Below are 20427 nucleotides of genomic sequence, written 5' to 3'. Positions count from 1 at the left end.
ACGCAGGGTTAAGATTATGGGCGGTGCTGTGATGTTTATTCCTAAGCAACCGCCCATAATCGCGGGACCGCGCTTTCCCCCTCGGCCTGCTTCTTTCTGCGCAAGCGCGCTGCTGCTGACCTCACTTCGCCTCCTTCCCATCTTGCCCCGAGGCAGGAAATAGATGGGAAGAGCGCGGAGCAGTGACTACACCGAAAGCGCGGTCCCGCGATTATGGGCGGTTGCTTAAGAATAAACATCACAGCACCGCCCATAATCTTAACCCTGCGTGCACGTGACGCTGGGCACAGTGCTCATCCCCGAGAGATGGGCACTGGGCATGCGCGGGGATGGCTGGAGCAGTGGGCGGCGTCCAGAAGTATTGAAATCAGCGATGGGGGCGGCATACAGGACCAGGGGGCAGAATAACGGCCATCAGGCAGCCCGCCCCCGTGACGGATTTACAGAATCAGAAGCCAAAAAGGTACAACTTTATAAACACTTTTTTTCGGTCAGAAAGTGGGCACAATCATAACAGGGACCTTTATAGAATGCAGCCCAGGAGCTGCAGAGGGGGAATCTGTTAGGTTTTAGGGGACATTTCTGCTGACAGGTTCCCTTTAATGTAAAAGTAGTGGGCAACTTCTTTACATTTTCCCTGACCATCATAAAAAGTAACAGTAGAATATTCTTTTACTCATCTTAAGTCCTGTTAAAATCTACTAAAAAAAACAAAAAAACCCCACAAGTGTTCAAACTATTAAACAGCTTTTCCATTCTTAAATTTATTTATTATATAGGTTTGGAGTGGTAACAAAATAACATTTTCTCTACTCACTCACTGCTGATCCAGCAACACCTTTCTGGCACTTCTTAGGTCTTCATTGACAGGCTGCAGTAGTGATGTTATGACTATGCTTAGGTAACCACTGCAGCCAATCTCTAGGCTTAGAAAAATTGTGCAGTCTACATTGGTATGGCTGCAGAGTCTAGTGAGTGATTGGCTGAAACCGTATTGATGCTGTAGCTACTCAACCAAATCTGGAGACATTTGTGGAGATGCATCGCTGGGGATTCTAGCCAATATTCTTATTTCGATCCTCCCACAATGCTATATAATAATGAATCTTAAATCAAGGAAAACTTCTGTAATACATGCAATGTGATAATTACGCAGGTATTCTCAAGTGTCCCGATCTTCATTGTAGTACAGTGGTCCGTTCCCCACCAGACCAGTTCCACTTCCTACGAACACCAAACAGAAGCAGAGCTGCAGGGCCCCTGTCACAGCCGGGGACAGAAGCTATACTGGCCGCATAGGACAACACAAAGGGAACAGGAAATGAATGCTCAATCACTAGGGAAAAAAAGGGGGGGAGGGGAGGGAGTGGTGGCCCCTGACAACAGCCTGCAGCTCACCCTTACCAGCCCTATACAGGTTCCGCACCTGTTGCCGAGCAGGGATACCTCAGCCCTGGGCAAACCCTGATCTGGGCCCCAAGTAAGGATGGAAGGTATGAGCTCTTAGTCAACACCGCTATCACTAAAGGAAGGCACAAGGGAACAATACAGGGGAAACACAACTGCAATCACCAGAGCCCTGGTAGATAGCAAAACAACACTTATCTGAGCTGCAGCAACCACAGTAGTCTGGAAAAACAGAAGACAACCTTTCCATAGCTCAGCAAGGTACAAACTATAAACCCCACCCAAATCCCCCTAAGGTGAGGATTATAAAAGAAGTCAGAGACTGGCAACAGGGGAAAAACTGACAAATTCCCAGGTTCCTGGAGTCCGCGCTGCAGAAACAGTGAACTGTCAGATAACTCGTGCTGCCAATCTTGGGGATTTTCTAACCTTCACTGCCACTGGATTGTCAGCTAGCCGTGACACATCCGTGACAGCCCCAAATTCATCATATTTATAACTCTTTTGTATCTAATTATATTACAAAACACAACAAAATACTTATTTCGGTGGATGACCTCTTTAAGACCATATGTCCCCAACAATGGCCAAAATAAAACTTCCTTGCAACTGTGGTAATGTTACATATAATATGGAAAACATTTTCCTGTTCACAGTAGAAAAAAAAAAGTATCCATTCTGAGTTTGTTGTAAGTCGCTTTTGATGTAGGAATATGCTTTTACATTGATTTGTGCGTGTTTTGTGGTTAGGCATTTTGCATGTGAATCAGATAAAACATTTCCATCATACACTCATTCATACACTACCATCATTTACAGACATATACTTCAGGAGCTACAACAAAGCCTTATCAAAAAAGAAAAGGAAAGTGAATATTTATACAAAGGCATATTTTATCTGGTTAAAATGCATTTTAGATTAAAGAAATATTAACTTGGCCTAAAAAGAACAGAGACTTCTTTAGATGTGGGTCACCAGATACTTCAATATTCCTTTTATGTAGAATGCATATGCCAGGATAACACAAATTCTTTCCCCATATATTGGCAGCTCCCTTATTTCTTCATCCCAACCAAGGGTCCTCATTAGCTTAGAATGCCTTCGGTTTGCATTTGCCAAGCTAGATTTCCATTGTCACATTACCAGATTGGGAAACCAAAATTCTGCACTCCCAATAAAGGGAATCTGTCAGCAGGTTTTTGCTATGTAATCTGAAGACAGCATGCTGTAAGGGTTAAAACATAGAATTCAGGGATGCCTGTCTTGTCAAGGTCCGATCTTATATTTATTTGCTATGTTTGTTTAACCAGCAGTTTATCTCATTGTTTAATTCATTGCTCGGACTACAAATGTCACGCGCACGTCCTGCACACCTCCTCCCCTGATCTACAAGTCGCCATCCCTGTACTCTATTGAGAGTCTGGTGTTGGCTACATGACTAAATCTAAAAGTTCGTATTGTGTCAGAATGACGGCACCCAGTAATTAAGTGATACATCACTGGATTCATGATTTATTTGCCTACATCATGCCATTATCAGATGAGGGAGCAAAAACCTGCTGACATACCGTATATTTACATTTAAGTTTAAATGGAATCTGTCAGCAGGTTTTGCTATGTAAGCTTAAGACAACATGCTGCAAGGATTAACAGAATTCAGGGATGCCTGTCTTGTCAAGGTCTGTATTTGCCATGTTTGTTTAAGCAGCAGAACACAGCAGGACTTATCATTGCTCTGACTACAATGTCAAGCACACAGCAATCTGATACATCCCCTCCTCTGATTGACACCTAAGGCGGGCTTTGCACACTACGACATCGCAGGTGCGATGTCGGTGGGGTCAAACTGAAAATGACGCACTTCCGACATCGTAGTGTGTAAAGGCTCGATGATACGATTAACGAGCGCAAAAGCGTCGTAATCATATCATCGGTGCAGCTGTGTGTGAAGCCACAGGAGCGAGGAACATCTCCTACCGGCGTCACTGCGGCTTCCGTAGAATATGCGGAAGGAAGGAGATGGGCGGGATGTTTACATCCCACTCATCTCCGCCCCTCCGCTCCGATTGGCCACCTGGCGTGTGACGTCGCTATGACGCCGCACGACCCGCCCCCTTAACAAGGAGGCGGGTTGCCGGCCAGAGCAACGGTCGCAGGACAGGTGAGTCCATGTGAAGCTGCCGTAGCGATAATGTTCGCTACGGCAGCTATCACAAGGAAATCGCTGCTGCGACGGGGGCGGGTACTATCGCGCTCGGCATCGCAGCATCGGCCTGCGATGTCGCAGCGTGCAAAGTACCCCTCACTGTCAATGTACAATCTCTTAATAGCCTGGTGTGGGCAGGACAGCTCTCTCTCTCATATTATATTATATTATATTATAATATATATATATATATATATATATATATATATATATATATATATAAAATCTCCATTGAGAAGATATTACCAATTGAAGTATTTGCTAGCTAATGAGCTAATTTGAGTTACTCGGAGCCCTTTCTAACCATGCGGGAGGTTAGACCAGGAGATCAGGGCTGTATCATTACATCCCATACACTTAGAGACCTACGCTAAGCTGGGGGGCACGTTTTTTTCTGTTCTGTTGCTGCCTGCATATGATTGTTCAGTGTCATACAGGAAGAAGTACACTCTTCCAGTAAAAACTATCTCATAACTTTTGTTAAGTCCACGTTAACTCATTAGGAGCCAAATACAATCGATTATCAATATGTCTGCAAGAGAGGGGAAAAAAAAAAAAAATGTATTCTCTTCCACAGACCCTACGGTAAAACATGCAGTGTCCAGTTCAATTTGGTGATAGATTTTTTTTAGTGTTTAGTGCATTGTTAAAGCCCTATAATTAATAATGTTGGTGCACATGTATTATGTTTCTATATAAATGATCCAAGGATTCAGGTCATACCTTCCATACGAAGTCATATTCTAACACTTTTTTACGGTCACACTTGAGATCCTGAGCCATTACATGACGAAACAGCGTACACTTCACATATAAAATAGCTCAGGAGGCAGTGACATTGGCAACCCTCGAGTGCACGACTGTGCACAGGGATAATGCACTTCTGCTTGTTTAACTTGTGAATGTTTGTTAATGGCAATGCCAACGCTCTATGTGCAAACACACAAAATGTCATTTCCGCAACAGCTTATCTGAGATACGTGGACTTTACCAGCCTTTTTTCCTAATTAGGCTGGCGACACTGGCAATTGATGGCTTCTTTTTTTTTTGATGGTCGTATTCTATGTAAACCTGGTGCTTAAAACAGCACAAAGGGAGGGTCAAACATTCCAGTTTATGCAAATCTTCAGAGAGAAAATCAAGTAGGTTAGAAAGTATTTAAAGCCTAAGAAAATGTCTGATTTGATCACATACACTATTAAATTTCTCAAATAATGAAGCCTTGGCTATTCCATGATTTCAAGATCTATGGTACATACCGTATATGTACATTAAAGCTTAAAGGGAATCTGTCAGCAGGTTTTGGCTATGTAAGCTGAAGACAACATGCTGCAAGGGGTAACACAGAATTCAGGGATGCCCGTCTTGTCAAGGTTCGATTTGTTGTTTGTTTTTTTTTTGCTATGTTTAAGCGACAGGGCACAGAAGGACTTATCATTGCTCTAACTAAAATATCATGCACAGCAGTCTGATACGCCCCCTCCTATGATTGAGAGCTCACTGTCAATGTACAATCTCTATTGAGAGCTTTGTGTGAGCGGGACAGCTCTCTCAGTTCTGCTACATGGCTAAATCTAAAAATTCTGGTTGTGTCAGAACAGCTGTACAAAGTAATCTAAGCAACACATTCTTGGATTCAGGATCTCTTTGCCTACATCATGCTGCTCTCAGATGAGGTAGCAAAAATCTGCTGACAGATTCTCTTTAAAAGCGGTTTCCCTCTAAATACATTAATCAGCTATTTCCAGGTTAGGTGATATAGATATGATCACTGGAGGTCCAAAAGATTATAAGAGCAGAGGTCCTAAAGTATCCTGTGTGAAATATCGGTGTCACGCACACGGCCACCAACAGTGCATTACAACCATCACTGGTGTATGGGGCAGTGTGGGAGAGATATGATGGAAAGGGCCGGTGTTGACTGTGCATTATGTATCGGGGTGGTGTATTATGGAAAGAGGCGATGTAGAAGCTGTGTTATGGTGAGGGGCGGTGTGAGGGATATTATACAAAGAGGCTGTGTATGGGAGATATATTATACAAAAGGAGGAGAGTGTGTGGGGGGATATTATTCATAGGGGCAGTGTGGGAACAACGTCAAGGGTGCTAACACTTTGGCCATGACTGTGTGTGTATCTATCCATCTATCTATCTCTATATTATATTGTATATGCAGCAAGTACGAAAAGTATTCAGATCCCTTTAAATTTTTCACTTTTTGTTTCATTGCAGTGATTTGGTAAATTCAAAAAAGTTTGTTTTTTTACTCATTAATGTACACTCTGCCCCCCCTCTTGACAAAAACTAAACAGAAATGCAGCAAATATGGAGATATCCTGGAAGAAATCCTCTTGCAGAGTGCTCTGGACCTCAGCCAGAGCCCTGACCTAAACCCAAGTGAGCATCTCTGGAGAGACCTGAACATTGCTGACCACCAACATTCACCATCCAACCTGACGGAACTGGAGAGGAACTGCAAGGACAGAGGGCAGAGGATCCCCAAATCCAGGTGTGAAATACTTGTTGCATCATTCCCAAGAAGACTCATGGCTGTACTAGCTCAAAAGTGTGCTTCTACTCAATATATGTATTTTTCTATACATTTAACATCTGCAATCCCAAAAGTTTTTTCTTTTTTCTTTTTTCTTTAGTAAAGTTCTGCAGCTTATATTTATAGTTTTACAGAAAAAAACCCCTAAAATATTAATGTCAATATGGATAAATTTACTGTTGTGAATAATGAGAATCCCCGTCAATCTTGTTTCTAATTCCCGAGTATTTATATCCGGTAGCCTCCCTCCTATAGATTGCTCCCATGTGACGCTCTACCTCCACATGCTCACGTATCCCCCTGCTACCATATTTTATACTCAATTTCCACATGGAAAACTCATAGCAGATACAAGCAATTTCTGAACTAATTGTCTATGACAAGTACTCCACCACCACGAGCCATGAGCCACTTAAATTTCATTTTCTATTAGAAATGCACAAGAAGCTGTTAGAAACCAACTACAATAATTGCACAAACACCACCAATGCTTCCACAGAGGTCTCCAGACCATTAAAATATATGTATGCAATTTAAATGATTATTAAATTGACATATCAGATATTACCAGGAAAGAAATACACAAACTCAAAGCAAAAATCCATCCTTTACATATTAATGATAATCATACTAGAAACACAAGCAGAGATTCTAATCATCAGTGGAATAAAAATATGGTGTGGAAGAATATACAAAATAGACATGGAGTAACGAGTGTAGAATTAGGGGTTTGTCGCTGGGTAAGAATTGCTATTTGTGAAGGTAGAAAAACTGAAAATCCGTATACGACAGAGGGAGATACTCACTCAGTGCATATAGACAAAGGAATATCCCGGCAAGGCAGAATCCTTCAAAAAACCTGAGAGTGCTGAACATTGTGACATTAACTGAAAGTGCCACAGAGAGTCCAAAAATCAGATTGAAGATTACAGAAAACAGCAGCACAAGACGTCGGCCGATCCTAAGAAAATAAGAGAAAAAAATTCAATAAAAAACATGCATATATTCCAAAACAGCATAAAGCAAAGATCAGCTAAAGCATATCAAAAGCATTGTAAAAAAAAAAAATATTTGCATACATCTTCTCTATGATTCCTAGTAAACTAGAATCTGTCAGAAAATGCTATGTAATCTGAAGACAGCATAAAGCAAAGATCAGCTAAAGCATATCAAAGCATTGTAACAAAATATTTGCATATATCTGCTCTCAGAATCCTATTGAAATGGAATCTGTCAGAAAATGCTATGTAATCTGAAGACAGCATGCTGAAGGGGTTAAGACAGATTTCACAGATGCATTTCTTATCAAGCTGCCTGCTGTAGCTTACTTGCAATGATTGTTTTAGCACCAGGATGTTATCATTGCAAGATTAACGTGCCTCATGCCTGGTAGTATAACACCCCTTCTTCTGATAAGCAGCTCACAGTCTACATACATTTTACATACAGAGCCTAGTGTGGGTGGCGACAGCTTTCTCTGGCCTGCTGCATACTAAACATAAAAACTCTAGTTACATCAGAATCACTGCCCCAAGTAAACTAAGGGAAACAACGTTGCCTTCACATTTTGCGGTTTTCAGATGAGGTAGCAAAATCCTGCTGACAGATTCCCTTCAAACCAATTCCTGGTGACAAAGTTACTCAATTCAGCTACAGATATGCCATACAGATATTTTTAAGTGTGTTCTCATAGATAAATCATAGGAAAATCAGTGAAATAAAAAGCTGACTCCTTATTCTATATCCTCAGATTGGTCTCATCATCTGCACCAATGTGGCTTAGGTGTCCCAATAAGATCAGGATTAACGCACACAAAACCACAGCAGCCGGGCGTGATAACAAATACAAGGTAGGTATGGCTTCATAGTCTACAACAGAAGTCACCATCCTCTTGGCTTGGGCGCCATGGTCATGCATTTTCCCGATATTACAGATTGTGTCACATTATCAGTACAAAGTCATACAGCTTTTACCCTAGTCCTAATAAAGTCTGGACACCAGAAATGTGACAACCTTGGTGCCACTTTGGTACAATTCTATGTGCAGCTGCCTATTACTACAAAGCCACATGAAGTGTCCAACATAATGGCTGTGTGACACGGACATCAACCTCATCTCATAGCATTTTAGATTCCCATTCCTATAATTACCAGATTTGTCATGCAGTATCAGTGAATTAGTTATATCTACCTTCTCTATTCTGCACATTTTTCAATAGCAAATATCTTCTAGTCGACGTGACACCAAAGTCATGGCCTTTCTGGACATTCCCGATTGAATGTAAATGGACACCTGATTTCTCCAAGGTTCTGGTGTTATTTTACTTTAAAGAGACAACACTTTATCTTGGATATATTGCTCTCATACATACTAATATAAAAAGGTATAAAAGTGTCCTTGTGCGTTATAAAACGATCGAAAATAAATACAAATGAACATTAGAGATGGCTGCCGATCAGTGGATATGCCCATGCCAACAATGAGGACACTGTTCATTGTTTACCCCGCTGGCCCGTATTCAAAGAGCTGAAAAATAGCACACAATAGAAAATGTTTATTACAAAGATACTATTTTTTCTACTAGTCAAACAGCAGAGCTAAAGTGATTCTCATGGCACTTCCTGCAGCTTTATTTTCTGATTTTAGGGTGTCTGGGGCAAGATTGGGTTTTCAATGAACCATTTGTTGGATGCTATTGCACTCACTAGTTGAGCTTTCAATAGAGTAGGTCCCTGTTACAAGGTTGTCATACTATAAAGTTAATTTCCCTAATGTTACATATATAAAAGTGCACCTAAGCTGCGGTCATCCTTCTTACCGGACCATCTGGTGCTTGTCACGCTCAGACAAGGGGGATGTCCAGTGCACAATTGTCACGCTCAAATAAGGGGATGTCTGGAGCATGGCCCAATGTAGAGGTTACAACGGGGATAGAAAGGGAAAGGATGCCCCTGACAATAGGGAGCAGCAGTAGGGGCACCTCCTACCACTAACCTGTGTCTGATCCCTGAGCTCACCTAAATGAAACTGTCCCCTCGTCGCCATCACAAGCCAAGTCCCTAACTGTCTCTCCACTCACCATGTCTAGTGCCAAGGTACTTGAGTGCACTAAACTTCACTACTGTAATAAGACACATGGGAAGGAAGACAAAAAGAAACAGACAAACAAGGGTATACCACAAACTTCACTGCTGCAGCTAAACACCAGGGCTGCAGGCGACAGCTCCAACAGCTTCCTCTGTCCATGGTTATCAGTTCAAAATTAATGCAATTCTATAGCCGGCATCAGGTGATGGAACATGTGAATATTTACAGGGAAGGGGAGTAATCACAAATTGACTACACCAGAGATTGACCTAACCACGATCTACCAGCCAGGAAAGAGTCCTTAACCCTTGCTGCATCAAAAGAAAGTAAAGAAGTTTAAAAACCCAGAGTCTCAAAAGTCAGTGTGAGACTTGGATCCCAAACCTGTCACAGGTCTCCCAAGAACGGGAGACCATTGTGACAGTGATCCTGTATGCTGACCATCACGACATTCAGAAAAAGTCCTGCATGGGTTTAATTAAATATAAACGCACCAGATTCTCCTGCCATAGCATGGTCAGTATATGGTCAGTAGTGGAAGGACAATATGAAGACAATATGAAGACTTCCTAAAAAACTTTGTAGGTATAACCTAAGAAAAATGGGAAATAATAAATCTCGGGTTTTCTAAACCTTTAGTCCAGTTGTTGGAAAACTCACAGAAGTCATTTTTTCCGAGAATATACAGCAATGACACTGAAGACAAGTCTTAACCTCTTTCATTATCGTCATCTCGGACTCCTACACAATTACCATACTCGACATTATAATTTGAAATAAAATGATAGGTTTCTTGGTATACAAGCCTACAATCATTTTGTCCGGTGACATTCCTTATGTGTTATTAAACGTGACTATTCCTTTAAGCGTCCTGTAGAAGAATGTATTTATTTGCATCTTTTACTTAAATGATATCTTATGTTCTTGTTAAATCCGGTGTTTTTTCTCGGTCGAGTCATTTTCTGGTTGCTTGGCAACCATAAGAATACCGTACATGCGTACTGGGGAACAACTGCAGTCCTGCTTCCCTTCATCTCCGGGCAGCAAGGCGGGGGGAACTATTTGATGTTTGGATTACGAGAAAAAAAATCTTGAAGGTCAAGCGGGACAGAGACTATGACCTGAGTGAGGACCTGTTCCACAGCTCCAAAATAAGGCTCATTTCTGTAAACCCTGTTAAAATCTGTCACTGACCAATGTGCATGGAGATTCGGTGGCTACAAAGCTTCCTCTGCAGCACCAAAGACAACAATCTGGACCTCAGCGGAGCACAGCTATCTAGCCTTTAGACTGTAAATTTAATGAAAAGTTATAGAAATAAGCAGCATTACAGGAAACTACAATTTAATTTACAGATTTTTATATGTATACATTTGAGGAAACTTACAGACTTCATCCACTATAAGGTTCTGCTGAGAACACAACTCTGCCTTTTGCCAACCAAGCCCACTTCACTATCCTCATCTCCTTGCTGTCGGACAATCCAGAACAGAATGACTTTTTGCTTCCTCCTCAGATCTAGAGTCCAGGCCCCCGGCTCCAACCTCAGCACCGACGATCTGGCCACTTATCAAAGAAAAAATTAAACCATACCAGACAAGAAATGTGCCCCCAAACCCTAATAGCATGGACTGCCTTCCCTCCTGCACGTCCTCCAGTTCGGTTCTGCCTTTGAACTGGTCACAGAAAAGGTTACCAGGCTCCTCGCTTCATCTCACCCTATAACCTGCACCAGTGACCCTATTCCTTCACATCTCCTCTAATCCCTCTCCTCAGATTTACCTACCTAAAATATATACCTTCTCTCTTTCTTCCAATATATTTTCCTCCTCATTCAAACATACCCATATAACCTAAATTACTAAAAATAAATGTAAAAAAAAAACAAACAAAAACCCATGACAAAACCTATTCTACAAATTACACACGTCTCTAATTTTCTCCCCATCTCTAAACTCCTTGCACACTTGGTCTACTCTCTTATCAGCTACATTTAAGTAGCTCTTATTTTGACCCTTTACAATCTGATCTCTACTCTTTACACCATTCAATTACTGCCCTTACCAAAGTCTCTACAGATCTACTAACAGCTAAATCTAATGGCCAGTATTCACTTCTGGACCTCTCTGTGGCATTTGACACTGTGGATTGACATTTCCTTCTTAATATGCTTTGCTCTTTCGATCTTAAGATTCTCCTAACTAGTTGACTGCTCCTTCAGACTATCATTTGCTGATATATATATATATATATATATTCATGCTGATTACAACTCAAAAATATCTCCCGGATCCGTGCTTTCCTTAACCAAGAATCAACAAAAACATTAGTGCATGCCCTCATCATCTCCCGCCTGGACTACTGCAACCTCCTGCTCTGTGGCCTCCCTTCCAACATTCTTGCACCCCTCCATTCTATCCTAAACTCTGCGGCCCGCCTAATCCACCTTTCCCCTCGCTACTCCCCAGCCTCGCCACTCTGCCAATCCCTTCACTGGCTTCCCATCACCCAACGACTCCAGTTCAAAACATTAACCATGACATACAAAGCCATGCACAACCTGTCTCCCCCCCCTACATCTGTGACCTAGTCTCCCGGTACCTACCTGCACGCAATCTCAGATCCTCACAAGATCTCCTTCTCTGCTCCTCTCTTATCTCCTCTTCCCACAATCGCGTACAAGATTTCTCCCGTGCATCCCCCATACTCTGGAATACTCTACCTCAGCACATCAGACTCTCACCTACCGTGGAAAGCTTCAAGAGGAACCTCAAGACCCACCTCTTCCAACAAGCCTACAACCTACAATAGCCCTCAGTCCAGTACACCACTGCGCAACCAGCTCTGTCCTCACCTATTGTACCATCACCCATTGTACCATCACCCATTCCCTGTACACTGTGAGCCCTCGCGGGCAGGGTACTCTCTCCTCCTGTACCAGTCTGTCTTGTACTGTTAATGATTGTTGTACGTATACCCTCTTTCACTTGTAAAGCGCCAAGGAATAAATGGTGCTAATAATAATAATAAATATTAATAATAATAATAAATAATAATAATATATATTAAAAAAATGGATGTGGGCTCCCACCTATTTTTGATAACCAGCGCAGGTAAAACAGACAGCAGCAACCCTCAACTGTCAGCCTTTCCTTAGCTGGTTTTCAAAAATAGAGGGGAACACACCCTGTTTTTTTTTAAAAAATTATTTAAAGAAATGTTAAAAAATGGCATGGGGTCCCCGCTATTTTTCATAACCAGCCAAGGTAAAACAGACAGCTGGGGGCTGGTATTATCAGGGTTGGAAGGCCATGCTATTACCAATCTAGTTATTTCTGTAAACACTGGAGGCCACAAGGGGAGTGGTGACCCAGGGCAGTTGACCAGTTTGTCACTGCCTAATGCCGGCACTTGTGGTTGTACGTAGTCAGTGAACTTAAAAGGGTTATCCCGGAAGCAAAGTACATTTTAAACCAAAATAAATTTTCACAATTGGATGGGTTTAAAAAAAAATGTTCCTGAGCTGAGATAATCATATACATTTTCCCCTGCTATGTACTGTGTACTGTGTAATGGCCATGTCTGACTTTGCAGGCACATGGTCCGATCCTAATACATTTACTGGGCAGGGGAGGACACAAAAAAAAAAAAAAAAAAGTATACACAGAGAATAGCGTGGGATCAAAGATGCTGCCTTGTGTGAGGTAAAGCAAGCTTAAAAACAGGCAGGGAAATGTTTTACCTCACAGAAAGAATCAGCGGTGTTCCGACATTTTCAAATCGGTACATTGTCTCTTACTTCTTTCCGTGCCCACGAGACATACATGTTCAGTCAATATTCCTGCACAGCTAGACACAGCCATTACACTTTACATAGCAGGGGCACATTTAGAACATTATCACAGCACAGGAAAGTTTTGCAACACATCTAAATGTGGACATTATCATTATTCCAAGATTTATTGATTAAAATCTACTTTATTCGTGGGGAAAACACCTTTTGGTTCACAGACTATGTACCCCTACACCCACCCACCAGTGACGACATTAGGGAGGGGAAAACTGGGCAATTGGTACTTTGTTCATGGGAAAACCCTTTTAAGTGTAGTAGGTAGACTTTGAAGTACTGGCCGACGAAGGGCAACATGGCAAGTTCCTAGCACACCGGAAAATGTTAGGTATTATTTTAGAACATCTCTACAAGTGATGGGCGGACTAACGGATAACCGGGACCGACAGACCTAACTGGACTGGATTAAAATAAAAAAAATATATGTGGTTCTGGACCAGAATTGATCCTGGTTTTCTGGCCGGATGCCAGTCCCCATATAAGTCTATGAGGACCAGAATCAGCCGATTAAAAATTGTGGTAGAAGGGATAGGGGGATTGAAGCATGCGTGCTGTACTTAACGAGGCTCCGGTGCGTCTGCTTATTCACTCCCAGGGTCGCTTATTTACCTTCATGCATATGCACTGCTTTCCCTGCCCACCGGTGTCTGTGATTGGTTGCAGTCTGACGCACACCCACCCCGAGTGTCGGCTGACTGCTTCTAATCACAGACGCTACGTCTATCTTGGTATAAAAAAATAAATAAAATATTTGGCGTAGGGTCATCCCATATTATGATGACAAGCACAAATAAAGCCTACGACTACAGTCTGCAGCCCCCAGCCATGTGCTTATCTTGGCTGTGTATCAAAATAGGAGGAACCACATGTCTTTTTTTTTTCTCTTCAATTATGTAAATAAATAACTTAAAAAAACCTGCATGCGGTCCCCCGCCATTTTGATACCCAGCCATTTTTTATACAAAGCCCACATCTGAGAGCTGGTATTCTCAGGCTGGGGAGACCCATAGTTATTGCCCCCCCCCCCCCCCAAAGTCTAAAAATAGCAGCCCGCAGCCACCAAAGATTGCTGCATTCACTAGATTCAACAGTACCAGAACTTTACCCAGCTCTTTTCGATTGCCCTGGTATGGGGTGAATTGCAGCTCACAGCTGCCACTAAGCCCTAAATTAGTGATGGGAGGTACTTCATTAAACTCAATGACCCTACCTGAGGTGAGGTTACTGACTTTACTGAAGTCACCTTAGGTCAGGTTACCTGCAGTGACAGGTGGAGGGCTGTGGGAACCTCCAGCTGGGACCGCAAATCACCTGAGTGATGTCACCGCTGCTCGAACTGCTCACTCAGTCTCTGCCTGAAGCTCACAGGCACTTGCTGTGAGCTTCAGATGTAGCGGAGCTGGAATTGTCATATAACTTCATGTGGATTACGTTGGACCTGCAGGGGTGTTGTGGGGGGGTTAATAAAGGAGTGAAAGGGGGTGATTTTTTGTATTTTATTTCAAATAAAGGATTTTTTCGGTGTTTGTGTTTATTTACTTTCACTTACAGATTAGTACTGGGGGGGTCTCATAGACCCGCCCGATCACTAACCTAAGGCTTAGTGGCAACTGTGAGCTGACATTAACCCCTTATTACCAGACTCCCACTGCACCAGGGTAAATCAGGAAGAGCCAGGTAAGGTGCCGGGACTGTCATATCTAATGGATGTGACAATCTTAGGTGGCTGAAGGTTGCTGCTTTTAGACTGGGGGGGCCCAATAAGTACAGGTCTCCCCAGCCTGAGAATACCAACCCCAGCTGTCAGGCTTTATCATGGCTGTGTATCAAAATTGTGGGGACTGCACGCAGGTTTTTTAAAGTAATTTAATCAATAAAAAAAAAAAAAAGCCACATGCGGTTTCTCTAATTTTGATACACAGCTAAGATAAGCGCACATCTGGGGGGGTTTAGCCTGTAGCCGTATGCGGTATCTGTGCTGGGTATCATATTATGGGGGACCCTACGCCAAATATTTTAGTTATTTATTTTTACTGTACAATATAGTGATTGGAAGTGTCAGATATGCCGTCACTCAGCGTGGGGGCGTGTCTGACTGCAACCAATAACCTATGCCGGTGGGCGGAGAATGCAATTGATATGTAATGAAGGCTAATGAGCGGCCGCAGAAGCAGTTACAGCCGTCTCGGTATGTATGAAGCACTTTGTTTCATTCTTATTTTCCTTATTTTTTCTAATTTTTTTTTAATTTCCCGAATTACCAGATCCGTTCAATACCCGTAATTCCCTGAGAATTCCAGGCCCGGGCCCGGCACTCGGGTACATTTGAAACGGTCAAAGTCCGCCCATCACTAATTTCTACATGTTCTAATGATTCTTGAAAGACTTTACAAGCAGAATGTATTGAGTACATTCTAAATGGATCTGCCATTAACATCAAACTTCACAGGTTTTCACAGTTGCATACTCCGTTCTTTGAACGATACAAAAACAATTGCCTTATTTTTTTACCACGCATATCACTATATAAGGGGGCTAGATCTTCACTTTGTAAATTTTTTTAAAAAAAAATGCTTCTAAACTCCTGCTTTTCCCCTGTTTATTCATCTGTCTTCAGCTGCATTGATATAAGAACATACTCACTGGAGTACTGATGCTGGCAGTCTAGGAGTGATCTCAGCACGTCTTCCTTTAAGTGTTTCATAATCAGCACTCAGACTTTCACTGCCAGCATCAGTACTCCAAATGAAAACATTCTGATATCAATGATGCAGCTAAAGCCAAACAAATAGTAAAATAAAACAAAAATGAGGGTTTGGTTAGTCCTTGAAGAAAACTCTTAAAAATAGCTGCAGGCTATGTGCCTCTAATTAGTCAAATTATTGCTGATATTTTTAGACTTTAAAACAAGGTAGGTGTAGCGCCAGGTGGCCATAAAGTATACAAAATGAATAATTTTACAAAGCTCTGTGCTCACACTGCGTTTTTTGCTGAGGTTTTTGCTGCAGAAAAGGTGCGGTTTTTGTTCATAACCTTACTGCAATCCTTCCCCAGCAAAATCTATGGGATATCCAAAATGCTGTGCGCACACTGCATTTCTTTTTATCCTACAGGATTTGCTGTAGTATTTCTGCAGCAAAAAGAAGCAGCAGGTCCCTTTTCCGCAGGTACCTGTGGTTTTGCCATAGATTATGGTTAAAAATTGCAGGGACCAACCCGAGAACAAAAAGGCAGCAAAACGGCAACAAACCGTGGTAAAACCGCAAGTGGATTTTGGGTGCGTTTTTTTTGCTGCAGGTGCGGAATTCTGCCAGAGGGTGCGGATTTTACTTAAGAAACACTTTTTCCCAGTGCAAACAGACCCTAAAAAAGGGGGACAAAAATGACCTTGACATCTAAAGACAATGTAAATAATGTTAGATCTTTCATAATGTTAAACTCTTACCAGTCAGCAATACATCCTGTAATCAAGTATCCAAAGATCAAGCCCACAACCAGAGAGAACTTGGCGATATGGACTTTCCACGACGAGTCGCAAACCAGATCCCACTGTAAGACAAAAGCAGAAGCAGCACGGTGAGTGCGGAGCCCTCAGACTACATTATATGGCATCCTACCTGCTCCAAAGGCTTGTCTATCAGCTATTGAAAGGGAACACATTTTATTCTTCAAAATACTTTTTTCTGCCCATTTCATATGTCTCACATATTGTACAAAGGATCAAATACAATACAATTGGTGTGTGAATGCAGACGTGATTAGGAAAGTGTTTAATGCCATACATACCATGGGTGGTGTCCAGATGGGATATTAAGAGACCATAAAAGCTAGAACCCTCCCATAATTAACCTGCAGGCTGAGCATGCTGCAATCCGGCCTATGAACAAAGTACAATTCAGCCCAGGCAAGTCCATTGTGCTGCTGACGGCTTCATCCATTCTGAGTCACAGCTCCCTAACGCTTTACAGTAACTTTGGAATAAAAGCCAATTAATACCCGGTGGTATCTGAAATCCATCATGGCACAAATGGAAAATGTATTGTATGCATAAAGAATGATTATTAATATTGTACGAGGGAAAAAACTAAAATAAAAATATATAAAATATGGATTATATATATATTATAATATATATATATATATATACATATATACATATATATATACATATACATACATACATACATATACATACATACACACATATACATACATACACATACATATACATACACATACATATACATACATATTATATATATATATATACACACACACATATATATACACACATATATATATATACAGTTAGGTCCAGAAATATTTGGACAGTGACACAATTTTCGCGAGTTGGGCTCTGCATGCCACCACATTGGATTTGAAATGAAACCTCTACAACAGAATTCAAGTGCAGATTGCAACGTTTAATTTGAAGGTTTGAACAAAAATATCTGATAGAAATTGTAGGAATTGTACACATTTCTTTACAAACACTCCACATTTTAGGAGGTCAAAAGTAATTGGACAAATAAACCAAACCCAAACAAAATATTTTTATTTTCAATATTTTGTTGCGAATCCTTTGGAGGCAATCACTGCCTTATGTCTGGAACCCATGAACATCACCAAACGCTGGGTTTCCTCCTTCTTAATGATTTACCAGGCCTTTACAGCCGCAGCCTTCAGGTCTTGCTTGTTTGTGGGTCTTTCCGTCTTAAGTCTGGATTTGAGCAAGTGAAATGCATGCTCAATTGGGTTAAGATCTGGTGATTGACTTGGCCATTGCAGAATGTTCCACTTTTTTGCACTCATGAACTCCTGGGTAGCTTTGGCTGTATGCTTGGGGTCATTGTCCATCTGTACTATGAAGCGCTGTCCGATCAACTTTGTGGCATTTGGCGGAATCTGGGCTGAAAGTATATCCCGGTACACTTCAGAATTCATCCGGCTACTCTTGTCTGCTGTTATGTCATCAATAAACACAAGTGACCCAGTGCCATTGAAAGCCATGCATGCCCATGCCATCACGTTGCCTCCACCATGTTTTACAGAGGATGTGGTGTGCCTTGGATCATGTGCCGTTCCCTTTCTTCTCCAAACTTTTTTCTTCCCATCATTCTGGTACAGGTTGATCTTGGTCTCATCTGTCCATAGAATACTTTTCCAGAACTGAGCTGGCTTCATGAGGTGTTTTTCAGCAAATTTAACTCTGGCCTGTCTATTTTTGGAATTGATGAATGGTTTGCATCTAGATGTGAACCCTTTGTATTTACTTTCATGGAGTCTTCTCTTTACTGTTGACTTAGATAGATACACCTACTTCACTGAGAGTGTTCTGGACTTCAGTTGATGTTGTGAACGGGTTCTTCTTCACCAAAGAAAGTATGCATCATCCACCACTGTTGTCATCCGTGGACGCCCAGGCCTTTTTGAGTTCCCAAGCTCACCAGTCAATTCCTTTTTTCTCAGAATGTACCCGACTGTTGATTTTGCTACTCCAAGCATGTCTGCTATCTGTCTGATGGATTTTTTCTTTTTTTTCAGCCTCAGGATGTTCTGCTTCACCTCAATTGAGAGTTCCTTAGTCCGCATGTTGTCTGGTCACAGCAACAGCTTCCAAATGCAAAACCACACACCTGTAATCAACCCCAGACCTTTTAACTACTTCATTGATTTCAGGTTAACGAGGGAGACGCCTTCAGAGTTAATTGCAGCCCTTAGAGTCCCTTGTCCAATTACTTTTGGTCCCTTTAAAAAGAGGAGGCTATGCATCACAGAGCTATGATTCCTAAACCCTTTCTCCGATTTGGATGTGAAAACTCTCATATTGCAGCTGGGAGTGTGCACTTTCAGCCCATATATATATATATATAATTGTATTTCTGAACATGTTTTTGTAAACAGCTAAAATAACAAAACTTGTGTCACTGTCCAAATATTTCTGGACCTAACTGTATATACATATACATTATATATATATATATATATATATATATATATATATATACACATATATATATATATATATATATATACACACACACAGTATATATATATATATATATATATATATATATATATATATATATATATATATATATATATATATATATATATATATATATATATATATATATATATATATATATATACACACAGTATATATATATATTATACAAAAACTACAGATAAGGCTTCTGTCACACTATGTTCTTCAGTATGGGTCACTGGTTTCAGTCAAGCAAATTTTCCAAAAAACAGTCGCATGAATGTTAATGAATGCCACTGTTAGGCCGGGGCCACACAGGGATTACTGCGATCCCCTCGCATGACACTTGGGTCATGCTGGCAGTACAGAAGAGCCGAGTGTCATGCGAGTGTCCCTGCGACTGAGGTCCGTTCGTGCGAGCGGACCTCAGCTGCGGGGGGAGGGCCGGCACTGAGGGGAGGGAGGGATTTATCGCCCTCTCTCCTCCATAGCCGGCTATTGCGATTCTCACGCTGCACTCTCGGTACACCGGTGTACCGAGAGTGCAGTGCGATTTTTCTCTCGCCCCATTGACTTGAATGGGTGCGAGAGAAACAGTGATCGCATTACAGTCGCAGCATGCTGCGATTGTTTTCTCGGTCCGATTAGGGCTGAGAAAATAATTGCTCATGTGCGCTGACACACAGGCTAATATTGGTCCGAGTGGAATGCGATTTTTTTTTATCGCACTCCACTCTCACAGTTTTCGTCGCCGTGTGTCTTAGGCCTTATACATAGATTTCCAATTTAGGGTTGTTATTGATTGTTTGGTTTTTTTTTTTAAGTCAACTGCTGATTTTTCTCATTTTCCATTGAAAAAAAGAGAACCCCAACTCATACCGTCCAGAAACAAAGTCAAAAGGGCACCCTAAAACATAGTAAATGGAAAATTGCATTTTCACTTGCTCAGATTTCTCCTTGCCTTTGTGAGACGAATGACACTTGGATGTGATCGTGCACATTCGCCCTTTCAGCAGATAAACAATTTGGACATGCATTCAAATTGATTTTTTTCTGCATTGTTCCAAATCCAGCTTAGGAAATGAAGAGAAGACAGCACTCAGTCTATTCCTTTTAGCCTGAAAGGGCCGTGAAAGGACGTCCTAATGGGATGTGAACAGGTACCACTAAAAGGAAATCACTGTCTACTTTATCGAAGGCCTTAATACTTTCACTGGAGAACTCTAGAGATCATTATGATATATGCAAATATTAGCGAGCACTCATGGCCACTGATTTATGCACAATACCTGGACAACTAACAAGCTATTTTAAAAGGCATTATAAGTCATTGGA

The 20427-nt window shown here is 41.5% G+C and overlaps 1 protein-coding gene across 1 annotated transcript in view; it reads right to left on the bottom strand.

Moving 5' to 3' along the window:
• SLC22A23 (solute carrier family 22 member 23) overlaps positions 1 to 20427 on the bottom strand; it is a 152329-nt gene that overhangs the window by 68697 nt on the left and 63205 nt on the right. Inside the window, exons 2-3 of the mRNA XM_075314798.1 lie at positions 16549 to 16652; positions 6972 to 7126 (exon numbers count right to left, since the gene is read on the bottom strand). Coding sequence (XP_075170913.1) covers positions 6972 to 7126; positions 16549 to 16652 — 259 coding nt within the window. The remainder of the gene's footprint in view (positions 1 to 6971; positions 7127 to 16548; positions 16653 to 20427) is intronic.

This window comes from Anomaloglossus baeobatrachus, chromosome 6, assembly GCF_048569485.1.
Source record: "Anomaloglossus baeobatrachus isolate aAnoBae1 chromosome 6, aAnoBae1.hap1, whole genome shotgun sequence".
In the NCBI taxonomy this organism is placed as follows: Eukaryota; Metazoa; Chordata; class Amphibia; order Anura; family Aromobatidae; genus Anomaloglossus; species Anomaloglossus baeobatrachus.
The sequence above is the reverse complement of the archived record's forward strand: the minus strand, read 5'-3'. Positions and strand labels throughout refer to the sequence as shown.